The sequence below is a fragment of the Diabrotica virgifera genome, chromosome 8, assembly GCF_917563875.1.
Source record: "Diabrotica virgifera virgifera chromosome 8, PGI_DIABVI_V3a".
NCBI lineage: Eukaryota > Metazoa > Arthropoda > Insecta > Coleoptera > Chrysomelidae > Diabrotica > Diabrotica virgifera.
This window is the reverse complement of record NC_065450.1, coordinates 115,144,754-115,163,669: the sequence shown is the minus strand read 5'-3', so window position 1 is coordinate 115,163,669 and position 18,916 is coordinate 115,144,754. Positions and strand designations below refer to the sequence as shown.

Sequence of the window (18,916 nt, the reverse complement as noted above, 5' to 3'; positions counted from 1 at the left end):
TTCAATCTCTTACTTCGATTTTGAAAATAAGGGGGAAATTTCGTTATAAACATTTAGAACTGAAGCCACCCCTGTACATTCTATGAGTTTCTAACTTGCAGATTATTGTTTTTGAAGACAAAATAAAGATTCAAAACAAAATAAAAATGTTCTACGACCAATTAAAGCCGAGATAATTGCTTTTGTTTTCTTAAATCGTAGTGACTTTATTTATTACAATTAGGAAATTATTTCACAGTCATCAACTAAAGAAAGACATATTATCTTAAAATAAAAATTATTTTAAGCGAAAAATACATTTAATTATTAAAAATGATTTTTAAAATGTAGTGGAGATTAATTTTTCTGTACGAATGTGATTTATTGTGTCGGTTGCCCTTAGAAACGGTTAGCAACTTATAGTACATTGAATCACGGTTTTTGCTCCAAATTTTAAAGCACCGCTTGGATTGACTTGAAATTTAGCAAACACATAGATAACATGTCAAAGAAAAAAAAATTGTATGGGGCCTCTGTGTGCGTTTGCACTGGGGTGAAGGTGACTTCACCCCTTAGAAGGGGTGAAAAAATATACGTTCAAAATAAGTTAGGAAATGGATAAAACGTCTAATTCTAAGCAACTTTTGTTCTACAACATTTTCTCATTTAGTTAACTCGAGTTATTTCCAAGTAAATGCGTTCATTTTTCAACAAGAAAAAAACCCGTTTTTAGGCGGTTTTTGGCAAATAACTCAAAAAGTAAGTATTTTAGTGGAAAAAATATGCTTAGCAAAAATATAACCCATTAAAAATAAAAAAAAAATGGTGTATGTATGAACTCACTAGACCCAGCAGAAGCAAAGTTCTAGCTAATGAAAAATAGGTTCATATCCGTCAAATTTCAAAGTAAAATATTCAAAAAATGATGCACTTTTTGGAGAACACTCATTCAAACTTTTTTAAAGTGTTTAAAAAATATGTGTACCTATCTGTTTTTTAAAAAAGTTTGTAGAATCAATAGTAAGCAGGTTACGCTCAAAACAAAGTTCGTCTCTTTTTTTTGGTAACTCGGGAAAGTCACCGCCTAATTAGCATCAAAAATGAAATTAATCCTTTTTACTTCATAAGTTGTTTTACTCGTGTATGTGTCGTTTATGTCTGCAAGTTTCATTGGTTCAAAGTGGATATTTTTGAAGGTACTGTAGTTGAAAGGACTTGAACTAGTCAATAATCACGAGTGTATGAAAATTTAGAACAGCCATATCTTAACCAATTTTTGCCTTACAAAAAAAAAAACAAAAAATCCAAAATACTCAGAAAAGCAAAAACTACATTTTGTTACTCCTTGTCATTTTTGGTCACACTAATAAATTTTAAGTTATTAAAAAAAAAAACATTTTTTATAATTAGATGGTAATTAGGGGGTGACGTTCCCGAGTTTTTTTGATAAAAAAAAAGAGATCAACTTTATTTTGAGAGTAACTTGCTTACTTTTGATACTAGAAACTTTTTTAAAAAACAATAAATAATATTTTGTTAAAAACTTTAAAAAAGTTCTAATATTTTGTTAAAAACTTTAAAAAAGTTCTAAAAGTTGGTTATTTCACTTTAATATATTCACTTTGAAATTTGACGGTTATGACCCTATTTTTCATTAGCTAGAACTTTGCTTCTGCTGGGTCTAGTGAGTTCATACATACACCAGTTTTTTTTTATTTTTAATGGGCTATATTTTTTCTAAGAATGTTTTTTCAATAAAGTACTTACTTTTTGAGGTATTTGCCAAAAACCGCTTAAAAACGTGTTTTTTCTTGTTGAAAAATGAACGTATTTACTCAGAAATTACACGAAAAGTATTAACTTAATGAGAAAATGTTGTAGAACAAAGTTTGCTTAAAATTAGACGTTTTATCTATTTCCTAACTTATTTTGAACGTATATTTTTTCACCACTTCTAAAGGGTGAAGCTCACCCCCAAGGCAAAAGCACACAGAGGCCCAATACCATTTTTATTCTTTGACATGTTATCTATGTGTTTGCCAAATTTCAAGTCAATCCAAGCGGTGCTTTAAAATTTATAGCAAAAACCGTGATTCCATGTACTATAAGTTGCTAACCGTTGCTAAGGGCAACCGACACAATAAATCACTTTCGTACAGAATAATAAATGTACACTACACTTTAAAAATCATTTTTAAAAATTAAATGTAATTTTCGTTTAAAATAATTTTTATTTTACGATAATATAGGTCTTTGTTTAGTCAATGACTGTGAAATAATTCCTTAATTGTTATAAATAAAGTCACTACGATTTAAGAAAACAAAAACAATTATCTCGGCCTCGGTTGGTCGTAGAAAATTTTTATTTTGTTTTGAATCTTTAATTTGTCTTCAGCAACAATAATCTTCAAGTTAGAAACTCATAGGATGTACAGGAGCGGCTTCAGTTCTAAATGTTTATAACGAAATTTGTCCCCTTATTTTCAAACCGGAAATAACGAGGTTGAAAAATGTTTTACGCATTTATTTACATCAGAATATGAAAATATAAGTCTTTAGAAGGAAAGTGGATCTTGGATTGACTCTCTACGATTTTTTTTTCAAAAAGTTAGAGCCTTCGACATTTGACCCCTTGGAATAAACAAGTTATAATATCTAAGCAACAAATTTACCAATCGGGCTCAATAAATTTTTTTATGTTTGGTCTGTGCCCATTGAACTGGCAAGTACCTAGTTTTTTGAACAGGGAAGCATGTTGCCCTTTAAGCATGTACTAATTTAATCCTTTAACATCGACTGGTATTCACCATATTTTATTTAAATCTATCATGTAAACCATATACATATTATAATGTTACCACTCTAATTGGTGTGCTAGTTTCAACTACTCAGCAGAATACACTGAAGATGTTCTGAATTAGAACGAAAACGTTTTGCACGACTTTTTATGAAGTTTTTTATAAACCATTTTATACCAGTATACAACTTGAAGTTTTTACTTCTGTATGAGTTTTTTATGTTTGGTATTGAAAGATCTTCATTTTAAAGCCTTAAAATATAAATCAAAGTTATTTTTACAACAAATAATGCAATTGCAAAAAACGGCCATTTTGGACTTTTCGCAGGCTGTTTTGCAATAATTTATTAACAAAATTAAACTTGTTATAGCTCAAATTGTAGGTTTTTTAATTCACTACGATTTTCTATTCAAAAGTTTTCCTCTAAAATGAATATCCTAAGCTGCAAAATTAAAAATCTTTAAAAATTGCAAATGTAACAAATGAAAATGAAAAGCTCTTGAAATTTTTGGTTACATTTTAGTATAAGTTATTCCTGCCATCGTCCTTTACAACACCTGATAGGTTTCAAAAATTCCTGAATTATATCCTGAAATCGACCTATTTTTCACCCACAGCTTGGACTACAAGAAGTTCCTTGGCTGAGGCTAAGATATTATATCTACTTAATTTTTGCCCAGCGTTCTTCGAGTCCGTCACTTTCTGTGATATACTTCTGCTTTTATTCGTTATTCTTTTTTGGAATAGGTATCTTGTAGATTATAGAGTCGTCCTGTAAGGTTTCGACTTTTATCTTGGTGGTGTATTCTGCTGTTTTGTCATCACATATATGTGTTTTCTTTCTGATTTTGCAAAATACCATTAAGATCGCTTCCTATTTCTGCTGATGTTAGTGCTCTTATTTTGTCAGTGCTCTTGTTTTGTTCTGTATTGTAAAAAATATTTCTTCTTTTCTTCACATTCACACTTTTCTTCGCATAACTCAAATGCACCAAAGGCTGCTTATTTATAGATAGCCTACAAATTTCTCCTCAAAATGCCTCCTATTAGATTTTATCATCCCATTTTACATTCTACCTTTTTAATTTCTGTTAAATTCTCTGCATGATCTATTGTTTTCTTTTACAAAATTTACTTTAATGATATTTTTTTAAATCTTTAAAAATCTTAACGCCTCCGCGCCCCTGAACGTCAACACAGCCGGTCGACATCTCGCGGCCGAACTAAAATAACAAATATCCCGGAAAGGTTTGTTTTTTTATTTTTTCGGTCCGTTGATTCTTTGATTGATTCGTTATGTGCTGGAAGACAAAGCGATAGGAGGACTGGCAACTTTTTGAGAACTGTTTTCAATATTTCGATTGTCAAGAAGTTATAAGTAAAATAGTTTCTACAGAAACGTAATAACAGTAGAAAAAACAATATGTCGGTTCGCTAAACTCAGACACAACTGGCTAGTGATTTTAGTAAGTAATTTTAAAAATTTAGTAAAATTGGCAAAAAAATAATTACTAAATAGTTAGTAATTTTGCCAATTTTGGTAAAATTTGCCAAAAACAAAAAAATTATCAACTAAAATATCTAGCCAGTTGTGTCTGAGTTTAGCGAACCGACAAATAATTTTTTAATAAATGGGGGAGTCGGGAGTCAATAGAGATTTTGACTTCAGAAAAAATCAAACAAAATAGAACTTTGAAATTTGATTAAGAACCAATGGCGCACCTAGAATTTACCTCTGGGAGGGGTTGGCTTGGACACCGAATTTTTTTTTGTATTGATGAAAGAGAAATTAAATTTTCCTACTATTCTTTATATATTTTGTATATGCGCTGGGAGGGGTTTTAACCCCCAAAACCCCCCCTGGGTGCGCCACTGCTAAGAATAAACATTTCTTAATAAAAAAATATAGCTATGGTTTAATAGGGCGAAGAAATCAGATGATTGGAAAGCATATAAGGCTAAACTGAAAACCTATAATAAGAAAATCCAATCCACTAAGGAAAGATCCTGGAGAGAATTCTGTGAAAACATTGAAAGTGTACCTGAAAGCGCCAGCGTTAACAGAATCCTCAAAAGAGATAACATTAACAAACCCAAGTCAATGAAAATGCCCAATGGGAAGTATACGGACACAGAGAAGGAGGCTGTAGAGCATCTTTTAAGTGTTGACTTTCCAGGGTCGACGCAATTGACTGGTAATAACAATTATTATCAACCAAACAATAGCCCATCCAAAAAGGACTGGCTGACCTCTGTCGAGATCTTTGGTTCTCACAAGGTCAGATAGGCTATTGAAACTTGAACCTTATAAAACTGCGGGACCGGATGGTATATTTCCTAGGCTTCTCCAGAAGGGTCTGAAAATAATCATGGGTCCCTTCGTCCCCTGATTACAATATTTAGAGCTAGACATGCTCTGGGATACATTCCCAAGGCTTGAAGAAGGGCAAGGGTGGCGTTCCTAACCAGGAAAAATAGATTACACCTTAGCAAAATCCTACAAGCCTATAAGTCTGGCCTCATTCATGTTGAAAACCATGGGAAAAATCTTGAATGAACACATCAAGAAAAACAATCTAAATGAAAATCCACTTCTAGAGTCTATACAAAGCACACTGGTGAGGAAGAAAATCAACATCACAACATCCAAGTGGATTATTCAGATGCTTCAGAGCAGAATAATATCCAAATATACGTATAAAGATACCATAACTCTGAGGGCAACTAAGGGATGCCCTCAAGGCGGTGTATTGTCACCGTCATTATAGAACATAGTTGTCGATGATCTGATTCATGGGCTAAGAGCCCAAGGAATCTGGGTCCAGTAAAACCCTGGAATATTTCGCAGATAATATTGTAATAGTAACTAGGGGAAAATTTCCCAGCACTGTTGCGGATCAGAAGCGATATGCCCTTCACTACATAGAGAACTGGTGTCTGAAAGAGAACCTCTCCGTGAACCCTTCTAAAACTAAACTGGTAGCCTTTACAAATAAGAGGAAGCTTACTGGACTGAGTGAACTGAAATTATTTGGAGAGGTACTGGAAAGAACCAATGAGGTTAAGTATCTAGGGGTTACCCTGGATTCGAAACTCAATTGGAATATGAATAACCATGCCATTTTCAATTCCTTTGCAACACGAAACTACAGCCGCATCATTATTCCAGTTCAATCAGAGAGTGCAGCAAGCATCTCTACCGGTTTCGAAACTTATTAGTCTTCGAGACTAATTTTCGAAACCGGTGGTGGCACCACAGTAATAATTTAATTGGAACGTACACAAAAATTTGGGGCATTTAAGGAAACAAAACCCCCATAACATTTTGATGTAAACATATTAAAAAAGAAGCCGAATCTCGATAAAAACTGCCTTATCGAAAAAATACTAAGAGACAAGAAAGTTTTAAAAACATTGTCTTTAACTATAATCGTACCGCAGTAATAATTTAATTGGAACGTACACAAAAGTTTGTGGGGGGGGGGAGCTTACGGGAACAAAACCCCCATAAAATTTTTATGGGTTGTACAAATTTCACTGTTATTTTTTTGAGATGTGCCTACCATAAGAATACCACATGTCAATTTTCAATAAAAACTCTCTAATAATAGTTTTCGATATATTGAAAAAAATCGATTTTCATTTTGTAAGTTCAAAGGGCTGTAACTTTTTTTATGTGCACATTAGTAGTAAGGTAAGTTAGGTTCAATCGAACTATTTTTGGTCCCAGAATATGTGATTTAATTTATGACCTGCATTTTTGTTACACCCTGTATAATGGTAATCACTGTTTTATATTATATTCTTATCTTAGCCCCTCTAGATAATATGTTTTTACTTCAATAATTTATTTGGAGCAAAGATTAATGGATTACCAGCCATAATTCTCACTTGGATTTCTTCTTTCATATTTGGTCTCCTGGTGAATGTTGCTCCTACGTATTGAAATCCAACAGAAGATGAAGTAGAAACATTCTACCAACAAATTGAAGATGCACTGAAAATGACAAAGAGCAGGGAAATCACGGTAGTTATGGGCGATTTTAATGCAAAAGTCGGCAAGGGAAGTACTGGAACAATAATGGGAGATCAAGGACTAGGGGAACGTAACGATAGAGGTGATCGTCTAATACAATTCTGCCAAGAACAAAATCTAATAATCACGAACACGTTCTTTAAATTACCTTTGAGACGGTTATATACATGGCGCTCAGCAGCAGATAAAGCGGAAAAAGTGGTAAGAAACCAAATCGATTATATACTGATTAAAGAGAGATATCGTAACACCATCAAATCAGTTAAAACATATCCAGGAGCAGATGTCACATCAGACCATAACCCACTAATCGCTAATGTCACGCTTAAGCTTAAACGTATTAGAAAACCCCAAAGAACTCCAAATATAGATGTTAGAAAACTGAAAGAAGTTGAACAAACAAACTTCAACAGAAAATATACGAAAACCTTGATAAATTAGATACTAACACCTACGAGGTAAACCATCAATGGGAAACACTAAAAAATTGCCTACTTGTTCCATGCGAAGAGATATTAAAAGAACCGATAAGAAAGAGAGAAAACTGGATGACCGACGAGATACTCGGCATGATGGACCAACGAAGACAAGCTAAGAACAAAGACAATCACAATTACAAAATAATAAACAATGAAATCAGAAAAAAGATAAGAGAGACAAAACAAACTTAATATGAGGAAAAATGTAAAGAGATAGAAGATCTTCAGAACAAATACGATCTATTCAACCTGCATAAAAAGGTTAAAGAAATGTCCGGGCTGCAAAAAAGAAACCACAACACAACTCTTTTTTGGACAAAAATGGAAACACTATTATAACGACTGACGAAAAGCTAAAACGATGGAAAGAATATATGGAAGAGCTTTTCAACGACGAAAGAGGAAACCTACAAGACATATCTTTCGAAAACAGAGAAACAAGTGTAGAAATTACAAAGGAAGAAATATTGTATGCACTAAAAAACACCAGTAACGGAAAAAGCCCGGGGCCAGATCAACTGCCTATTGATATTCTTAAAATAATAGAACATGAGTACATAGATGTCCTCTTAAAGTTCTTTAATGAAATTTATCAGTCGGGTGACATACCCAATGAATGGTTGACCCCAACATTTATTTGTCTCCCAAAAAAGAAAAATGCTAGAGAATGCACCGACCACCGCACCATAAGCCTGATGTCTCACACACTTAAAATGTTCTTAAAGATCATTCATAAACGCATTTACCAAACACTTGATATGGATATTGAAGAAACCCAATTTGGATTCCGTAGAGGCGTAGGTACCCGTGAAGCTCTCTTTACATTCAACGTACTAATCCAGAGATGCTTGGACGTGAACCAGGATATGTACGTCTGTTTCATAGATTACAACAAGGCTTTCGATAAAGTCCGCCACAAACAGCTAATGGACGTCCTCAAAGCAAAACAATTACAATACAATGACCTTCGAATTATAACAAATCTATATTATAAACAGCAAGCACACATACGCATTAACGAACACACATCAGAAGAGTTCGAAATTAAAAGAGGAGTGCGACAGGGGTGTGTATTATCACCACAACTATTCAATGCATACTCTGAAGAAATTATGAAAAGAGCTCTTGAGGGAGAAACAGCAGGAATAAAGGTAAATGGAACGCCAATTAACAACATTAGACATGCGGACGATACTATCATAATAGCAGACAACCTTAAAGACCTCCAAAAGCTAATGAACAAGATAGTTGAGTATGGAGAAGAATATGGATTATCAATAAACATCAAGAAAACTAAATTTATGAGGATATCAAAAACCCAAAATAATGATGAAAGCCTGACAATTAAAGGTAAAACTTTAGAACAAGTAGAAAACTACAACTATCTTGGCACAATAATTCATCACACAAACGATTACTCCAAAGAAATCAAAGTTCGAATAGAGAAAGCAAGAACAAACTTCAATAAAATGAGAAAGGTACTTTGTGCAAGAGAACTGAAATTAGACTTGAGAGTTAGGCTGGCAAGGTGTTATATTTTCTCGACTCTGCTTTACGGGATAGAAGCATGGACACTTAACGCATCGACTACTAAAAAGTTGGAAGCATTTGAACTGTGGGTGTATAGAAGAATCCTGAAGATATCATGGACCGAGCATATAACAAACAACGAAGTCATGAGAAGAGTCAACAAAAGACTGGAAATATTGGAAACCATCAAGACACGACAGCTGCAGTACCTGGGGCATGTTATGCGTAATGAGAGATACAACATAATTCAGTTGATTATACAGGGGAAAATCCAGGGCAAGAGAAGTACCTGGGGCATGTTATGCGTAATGAGAGATACAACATAATTCAGTTGATTCTACAGGGGAAAATCCAGGGCAAGAGAAGTGTAGGAAGGAGACGAATCTCGTGGTTGCGTAACTTGAGGGAATGGTACGGATGCACATCAACCGAACTATTCAGAGCAGCAGCATCTAAGATCAGAATAGCCATGATGATCGCCAACCTCCGTCTCGGAGATGGCACGTGAAGAAGAAGAAGATTGAAATCTTTCTACTTCTTCGAATTTATATCTTTTTCGTTCTGTTATTATTGTTAGGTATTGTCCTTGGTAGGTTTTTGAAGGACAGGAACTTATCCAGAAATACAAAACTGAAAATATATACAGAGTTGCAATCAGACCAGTACTTACGTACGCAGCTGAGACAATGTGTCTCACGGAAAAAGATGAAGAAGAATTGAGAATATTCGAAAGGAAAATCCTCAAACGAAATACATATACACTGTTCTGCATGTACCTACGTAAATTATCTTAATCTGACGATTTTGAGTTTTTTTAAGCATAGATTTTTTTTCGGACCCCCCTTAATGAACTTCCCTGTATTAAGAGGCAATATATGGTAGGGGTACATTTACAGGGTACAAGCTTTCTCCCCATGTGATTTTCTGACGCGCTCGAGTAACTGCAAAAATCCCCTACCAAAATATACATACAGTAAATACCAACCTGTATGAATGTATGAATCCAAATGTATGTAGGTATGTCTTACCTAAAAACAATATCGCTGCTATTTAGTATCCTTTTGAAATAAAAATTATTCAATTTTTTTGTACAATATAATAGTAGGGGAGCCCAAGCGGGGATTTTTGCAGATACTCGAGCGCGTCAGATTATCATATGAGAAGAAACCTGGTACCCTGCAGGTTCAGATGTACCTCTTATCATATCTTAGCTCTTAACACAGGGGAGTTCGTTACGGGGGGCCCGAAAAAAAAAATCTATCCTTAAAAATACTCGAAATTGTCAGATTAAGATAAGGTACGTTAAGTACATGCAAAAGAGTGTATATTTAAAAAATCTGACGATTTGAGCGTAAGGACGTAAGGAAATGGTTGAGTCAAAAAGTTTCACAAAAAAAGCGAATATTTCGCGAAATTAACGTCAGATTAAAAAACTAAAAACTACGTTTTCAATATTTTTCAAAAATCTATCGAATGATACCAAACATGACACCCCACGGTGAGGATTGGGGAGTAAATTTAAAATTTTAAGTACAAAGTCTTCGATATTTCGCAAAATAAACGTCACTAAGGTACCCGCGAAGCAATTTTAAGTGACCGCCATTCCTTTCACCATCTTAATTTAAAAATTTAACCAAACAACTATTTACAAAACTAATTAAAAACGGAACTTTAATAATTTAAAGCTTATTCAAAACTAAAGTTTTAAAACTGAATTTCAGCGAAATCAATATAAAACTAATAGAACAACTGGCTACGACCCTGCTCACATCTTACTAACCTAACGAACATGATACAAACGCTCCGAGCGGCGCCGGCATATCTATACGCACCGATTATGTTTTACTCACCCCCGCGCGTATACTATAACCTGTGTGAATTTATTCTTATCGTGAATTTATATTAATTTGGAGTTGTATGTATATATCTGTGATTGTTTAATTCTTTATATTTATTATTTTACTGTTATTTTAGCCGCCATGGAAAATAAAAGAAAGAAGATAGAGACACATCATTTCAATGTAGAGTGGGAAGAACAGTTCTGCTTCATTTACTATAAAGAAAAAAGTGTGTGCTTATTGTGCAATTCAAGCGTAGCGGTTCCAAAAAAGTGTAACGTGGAGAGACATTTCATTACCACTCACAAAATTTCTACTACAACGTTTGCAGTAAACTCGGAAATTAGAAAGAAAAAGATATCGGAACTTAAACTCAAGTTGACTAAGCAGCAAAACTTATTTGCCAGACCAATTTCCCAATCAACAAAAGCAACTATTGCCTCTTTCAAGATTGCGCACCTTTTGGCCAAGAAAATGAAACCGTTTGTAGAAGGTGAGATTATTAAGGAAGCCATGTTATTAAGTGCCGAAACACTTTTTGACGACCATAAAAGTAAAAATGAAAAAGTAACATTACAGATTACCTCAAGTAAGAGAATTTCTATTATCCAGAAATGAAGTTTGTCCGGAGTTAGAACAAACACCTTGGTTAATTCGGCTTCGTTTTTTAACTGATTTAACTGTAAAATTAAAAGAATTAAACTTACAACTACAAGGCAGAAATCATCATATTGCTTCCATGGTAAGTGCGATAAATGCATTTAAAGCTAAATTGGCATTTTGATTCCTTGTTGACAGAATTTAACAAAAGGTTCGAAGAATTTTCTGAACTAGAGACATTTTTGATGTTTTTCATTAATTCTTACTCTCATAGTCATGAAGATCTGAGTGAAAAGATTTCAACATATTTCAGTATTTCTAATAAGGAGGACTTGGAATTGGAAATTATAAATATCACCAACGACATCCAATTGAAATCATACTGTAACGAAGAGAATTTTTGAAGTTATTCTTCTTTTGGCGCGATTGAGAGTAAAATTTCATAAATCTGCGCGCATGCGCACACAGACAGTATGGCGTTTAGTCTAATCTTTCAAGCTAGGTACCTATAGGTATGTACAGTCGGAAAAATGAAAGAATACCCATGAACGAACATATAAAACACGCTGTATTTTCCTGTCACCGTGTCACAAAGAAAATTGCCCAGCGCAAGTACATGTATAAATAATGATTACATGTACTTGCGCTGGCCAGTTTTTTGTGTGACACGGTGACAAGAAAATACAGCGTATTTAATATGTTCGTTCATGGGTATTCTTTCATTTTTCCTACTGTATGTATATTATGTATCAGTGCAAATAAGTCATTAAAAGAATATATTAGTGTTTTTAGTAAATGTATTATTTATTATAATTTTTGGATTTGTCTTTCTCTGTAGTAAGATAATAAAACATTATGTAGGTATAACATTTTTATACGTCTATTTGTCACCGTGTTGTTAATTATATCCGAAACTTACGTGTCACTTAAAAGAAGCTCCGTGGCGTAGTTGGTAGAGCGGTGGGTCAGAGAACGGATGCACACGGAAGGTCGCGGGTTCCAATCCTGGACGATTCATATTTTTTTTTTATTTTTGGTTGTTTTAAAAAAAATTTTTTGAAAGTGGTAGATAAGAAAGTTAGTTTAATATTTAAATGAAATACAAATAACCTGTTAAGTATATTTACTTCGTTGAAATTATATAATACAAGAATAACTTCTTACGTGCGTACAAAGTACACACATTCTTTTTTTGGAATTTAGTGGATATAAATATTTATCCTTTGTTGAGAAAATGTGCCCTAAAGTTAAATTCTCTCTGTGCCTCGACATACGCCTGTGAATCTCTATTTTCAAATATGAAATACTTAAAATCAAGGTACCGATCAACCCTTACTGATGCTCATTTAGACCAATGCCTGCGAACTGGAAATTCTACTTATATTCCACATTACAACGGCTGGCCTCAAATTTACAGTGCCAAATATCTCACTAGTTGACTACTTATGCTAATATTTCATATTAGAATTTGATGTGAAATAAAAATTTGCCTATATAATACATTTTTTTTTATTTTATACTATTTTCATGTTTCCTCGATGGGGGGAGGGGGGCGCTACTTTTCATCAGGTGGTGCCCGCCGAATTTCACAATTTTTGAAATGTGCCCTCCTAGTAAATAAGGTTGCCGACCCCTGCTCTAGAGTGACTCTTTGGCCAAGTAGGTACAGTTAAATAATCGCTATATGTGATAAACAACTTGAATAAGAATAACTTGTAAACTATTTGGTCGATCTGAAATTGAGCACACTTTGTTAACTCATTCTGGCAACTGCCATAATTTTGAATAATTAAATTAGATTTACATGTCGTTGTCGTTACGTTACGCAAACAAACAAAGCTATTAGTATGTATAAATTACAAATTAGTGCAAAAATTAGGGTTTTTGCAATTATCTCGCTCAATTGTTAGTGTATTTTAATTTGGAAACTCTCAAAATAATTAAGGAACTTTTTATGATAAGTTTTATGTGCTTATGTACTCGTACTGTGCGTGTCTATGTACTTAAGTTGGAAACATAATATGGGAAATTTTTTTATTATTAATTTTACGAAAAAAAATTTATTCTTCATAAAAAGTTCTGCATGGTCTAAAATCTAAGATTCAATCATCCGATATAAAATTTCATCAATATTATACGAAGTATGTCAAAAGATATGAATTTCACTCCAGAGTAAAGTACTTTTATAGTTCACAATATTTGAATTAGAAGAATGTAATTACATATTGAAACATGGTTTTTAATTCTAAACAACTTTTCATGACAACAATTTTCTAAATTGTGAAAATAAAGGTACTTCATTCTTAAGCGAAATTGACATTTTTGACATACCTTGTATAAAATTGATAAAATTTGATATGTAATGATTGCATCTTAGGTATTAGAATATACAGAGCTTTTTATGAATAACTTTTTTTCGTAAAATTAAAATTAAAAAGAGGTAAGTATCTCACACATTGTGTGAGAAATAAAAACGATGTTGGGTATCCTAATTTGAGAAAAATTTTCAAAATTTTAATTTTTCAACTAGAAGCCTGTAATTGCAAAAATTTCAACATAGTTTTGAATTCCAAGCAACTCTTCATAAAACGGATTTTTGATACTTATTGAGAAAAATAAAGGTACTTTACTCCTGAGAGAAATTCATATTTTTTGACATACCTCGTATATCTAATATTGATACAATTTTATATGGGATGATTTAATCTTAGGTTTTAGATTTTAGACCATGCAGAACTTTTTATGAAGAATAACTTTTTTCGTAAAGTTAATAATAAAAAAGTTTCCCATATGTTTCTATTTTAAATAGACACACTGTATAAATCATTTTTTTTTCTAAAATGTATAAACATGTATGAAATATTTTATAGGCAAAAAATATATTTTGTTGTTTTTTAAGATTCTTAAAAAACAAAGCAAAATCAGCTTGTATTTTCACGATTTTTTTTATCCGCTACCCTTTTCATACAATAATTTGAACAACATCGGCATACTTAGATTTTGTTATAGGGTGAACATCAACGGCAATTCTAATTATATTTTTTGACTGAATTATTTTTCATGTAAGAGATTTATTATCCATACGTATTGTAGGTCGTTAATCTCCATCATTGTTTCAGCATCATCCTTTTCATCATCATCATCAGTAGCTCGACAGCCCTTTTTGGGTCCTGGCTTGTTCTAGGATTTTCCGCCATGCTGTTCTGTTCCTTGCTTTATTCTTCCAGTGGGTAATCTCAAGTGTTTTCAGATCTTGTTCCCAGTGGTGTCATGGCAAAATTAGCAGTGACGGAACGCACTGCTAATTTTTGTTTACAAAACCTAAATTCTCTATTTATTTTTTTTCTTTTCTTAACCAGTGTGGGAACGGCGTTCCCATGCGTTCCCACACCATGACACCACTGCTTGTTCCACTTGTTCCATGTATCTAAGTTTGGGTCTTCCCTTTGACCTTCTCCCTACTGGTGTTTGCCTCATTATATGTTTTGGTGTTTCGGTCTCCAACATCCGTTCAACATGGCCCATCCAGCGCAGACGTCCGATCTTTATGGATGTTATGGAGTCGGGTTCGTTGTATGCTGCGTATAGTTCAAAATTATACCTTCTCCGCCATACGTCATTTTCTTTCACCCCCTTACACATATATGTGTCTGAGGATTTTTCGTTCAAACGTACCTAATAAGTTCTCATCGCTTTTCGACAGTGTCCATGTCTCTGATCCATATATAAGGACCGGTTTTATCAGGGTTTTGTATATTTTGCATTTGGTTTTTCTCGTGATGTTGGTAGATCTTAGATGTTTAATTAGTCCATTATATATGTTTTATTAGCAATATGTATTCTTCTCTTAACTTCTTCGCTGACATTGTTATCTGCGGTAACTAGTGAACCTAGATATGTAAAGCAGTGGCGTACCGATAGATCAGCGGGCCCTGGTTCCAGTTGGGATGCGGGCCCGCCCGCCCCATAAAAACACACATTGTATATCAAAAGTTTTTAGCAAACATTAATAATAAATCATCATAATATATGTCATAAAATATAATCATATATTTTTTATAAAAACTCAAGCTAATTTTATAGTTCATTTATTCACAGTTTTTGCTCCACATTTTAAAGAACCGCTTGGATTGACATGAAAGGCATACACAATAATATACACATAGCTAACATGTCAAACAAAAAAAAGTGATACCTATTGTGCCGATGTGTGCTTTTGTCTTGGGGGGTGAGTTTCACCCCTTGTTTGTCGGGGGTGAAAAACATACGTTCAAGATAACTCCGGAATTGGACAAACTGACTAATTCTAAGCAACTTTATTTCTATAGTTTTTTCACCAAGTCAATACTTTTCGAGTTATCTGTGAATGAAAATGTTCATTTTTCAACAAAAAAAAACACGTTTACGAATATTTCGAATATTGTTCTTAATAAATTTTGTTTTCAAATTTTTTTATGAATAGGTACATATAAGTACCGTTTGGGTTGACATGAAAGGCATACACATTAGGGTAGGTGGGGGCAAAGGTACGCATTTTCTAAATTTTCATCTCTAGTGAATCTCCTAATGCTTGAATTGGCACAGAGTATAGATGAAAGTGAAATTGATATATTTTGTAATCATATTAGGCAATTGGAAATTCTTCAATATTATTTTTGTAGTGTTGATAAATTTTTGAAAAAAAAATGTAAATGCGTACCTTTCTCCACCCAATGGGGCAAAAGTACGCACATGCGTACTTTTGCGGATTTGAGACATTTTGCAATTGAGACAAAATTAACTGATAGAATATCAAGCTCAACTTGATATTCACTGTGAAGATTGACTTGAAACATGCATTTGCCAAGTCTACCTCACTGGGGGCAAAGGTACGCACTGCGAACGTTTGCCCCATTTCAACGTTCGCAGTGCGTACCTTTGCCCCATTTGTGTGAATACTTTTGCCCCATCCGGCAACCAATAATATATCTAACCTCAATATGAAACTATGCACATATGAACTTCAAACTGTCATGTAGAAGAAGACTTCTAACAATAAGCTTTCAACATGCCTAACCAATAATAATCTGAATTTGAAAGATTAAGAATTAGAATAAATCAATTTTTAAGAAAAATTAGATCAAAAGGTACAAAAATAATTTTTACCTCATTTTTGTTGTTGAGTTCGCCCTGATTGCGCCAAAGTTTCTCATCCAATGCTACTGAGTAGTACAAACATATGCCACAAGATGTTGTTGCCAACATATAAGAAGTTACTGAAAAATGTAAGTGCGTACCTTTGCCCCGCGCGTACTTTTGCCCCCACCTACCCTATACGCATAGCTAACATGTCAAAAAAAAAGTGATACCTATTGTGCCGATGTGTGCTTTTGTCCAGGGGGCGAGTTTCACCCCTTCTTGGGGGTGAAAAACATACGTTCAAGATAAGTCCGGAATTTGATAAACTGACTAATTCTAAGCAACTTTAGTTCTATAGAGTTTGTTCACTAAGTCAATAGTTTTCGAGCTATTTGTGAATGAATATGTTCATTTTTTAACAAAAAAAAATAAGAATATCTCAGAATCAGAATATTGTTTCTTAATAAATTTTGTTTTCAAATTTTTTGATGAATAGGTACATATAAGTACCTACACCAAAATGAAAATTGATGAAGTAGTTACATTTCCTACTTGTGTTGTTCAAAATGTCCCCATAAGATTAGAAACAAAAGAAGCAAAAAGCGGGTTAGAGCGGGCCCCTGGTTCCACGGAACCCGCGGAACCATGCTCAGTACGCCACTGTGTAAAAGCATCCTTTTAGTACCTTCAAATATATGTATTAAGATTTTTTAAGCGAAATCAATGATTTTCCCCATTTAAAAACTAAATCTGAAAGTCGAAATATTGCATAAAATATATAATTATGTAAATTCCCTCCAAAAATACTTTAAAAAAATGAACGTTAGTTAGACGAGTACATAGGTACTAACATTATCTCGATACTTTTGTAACAGAAAAGCGCAAAAAATATATTTTACATTTTATTTGTAAAAAAATGTACAAGGCAGGCTTTCAAAATGACCTACAGCAGGATTAACTAGTAATAGGCACAGAAGAAGAGAAGAAATAAACAATAATAATCTACTGTCAAATTTCACTTTCCAAAATAGAAACATATTATTATGTACCTACTTAAATCTAAAATCTATGTATAAATAATCGTAAAATATGTCGTAAATAAACATAAAATATCTACTAAGAAATAGATCACGCAAAATCAAAGCTTTTGAAATCTTTGCAACAAACAAAATTATGACAAGTAATAAATTATAATTACTTAAAACAATAATTTAAAAATGATCATAATTCAACTAAAAATCAGAAAATATATTAAAACTATTAATTATGAAATTAAATAAGTAATAAAATAATAAAAACGATTCATTATCCTTCTTGCAATATTTTAAAATTGAAATTAAGTTCAATTCATTTGAACTCCCAAAAAACAACAGAAAACTGTGAACATAAACAATTTAACTTACCTGTTTGTGGCACATCAGGAATTTTTATTGACTGTACTTTCAATTTGTCCTCTATCGCTTTTCTCGCCGATTCACAACTCCTTGAGTCGTGTGAAGTTGCAACCCTACATAGCACGAAAAACAAAATTAACGCGAAACCCTGCTTCTGATACATTTTTGCGAGGAAATTTATTCCAGTCCAACTTATCACAGCCATGACAAACTAATTTAATTCAATATAAAGCCTTTTTCATTCTCTACAATTTAAATATCCATTTCTAAGGCACTAAAACACGGCTTTTATTGACTTCGGCGACCGGCAACTCAATGACTAAACTCCGATCCTGTTCCTTGAGAAAGCAGAAACACGACTGAAAGAGGAATGCCTGAAATGAAATCCAACAGAAACATGCGCAAGTTCGCCTGCCAAACAGTTTATTTTTTATGCACCTTCAATTTTTTAGGTAGTGTGCAACGGACGGAAAAACGCATGCGTCTATGCATTTCGAAGAAGTCTACCTGAGTGGGGATGGAGTGGGGAAGATTCTGTAGTGATTTTGTTCTTTATTGACGAAGCAGTGTTGCCAACTTTTGGCAGATATCTGTTAAATACTAGAACTTAGACTAAAATTATTATTGTTTGTTAGAGTTGTCTTTTTAGTTTTGCATATACCTAGCCATAAAGACAAAAATATATAGACTGAGACTGAAAGTACTTTATTGCTTTTCAAAATATATCCCACTAAGATCGATACACTTTTGCATACGCTCAAACCAATTATTATTGGTAAAACAGTTATCCCAGTCTTCAGTTGAGATCTACAAAATCGTTGTTTTAAAGGCGTCAATAACTTCTTTCGACTGGAATCGCTGTCCATGCATTGAATTCTTGATCTTTGGGAACGTGAAGTTGTTGGCAGGGCCTATTTTACCACTAGGCCCGTGAGGCACCTGTCTCGGGCCCGCATTTTAATGGGGCCCGGAAAGATCACCAAATTTTTTTTATTGCAATTACAAAATAAATTTTCAAAATTCTTTCATTTTATGAACAGGATATCAGAAATGATGACTTAACTGTTGATTTTCAAGCGACTTCACCTGTCACAAGTACCTACATCTCCGTGATCTCCTATAGAAAACGACAATGTCAATAACT

General features: G+C 33.5%; 1 protein-coding gene across 1 annotated transcript in view; it reads right to left on the bottom strand.

Annotated features, from left to right (window-relative positions):
• Window positions 1–18,206, bottom strand: part of LOC114338020 (glypican-6) — a 475,036-nt gene extending 456,830 nt beyond the window's left edge. The window contains exon 1 of the mRNA XM_050658787.1: window positions 17,782–18,206. Within this exon, the coding sequence (XP_050514744.1) occupies window positions 17,782–17,977 (196 nt within the window). The 5' untranslated portion in view covers window positions 17,978–18,206. The remainder of the gene's footprint in view (window positions 1–17,781) is intronic.
• Between the last annotated feature and the right edge of the window lie 710 nt (window positions 18,207–18,916).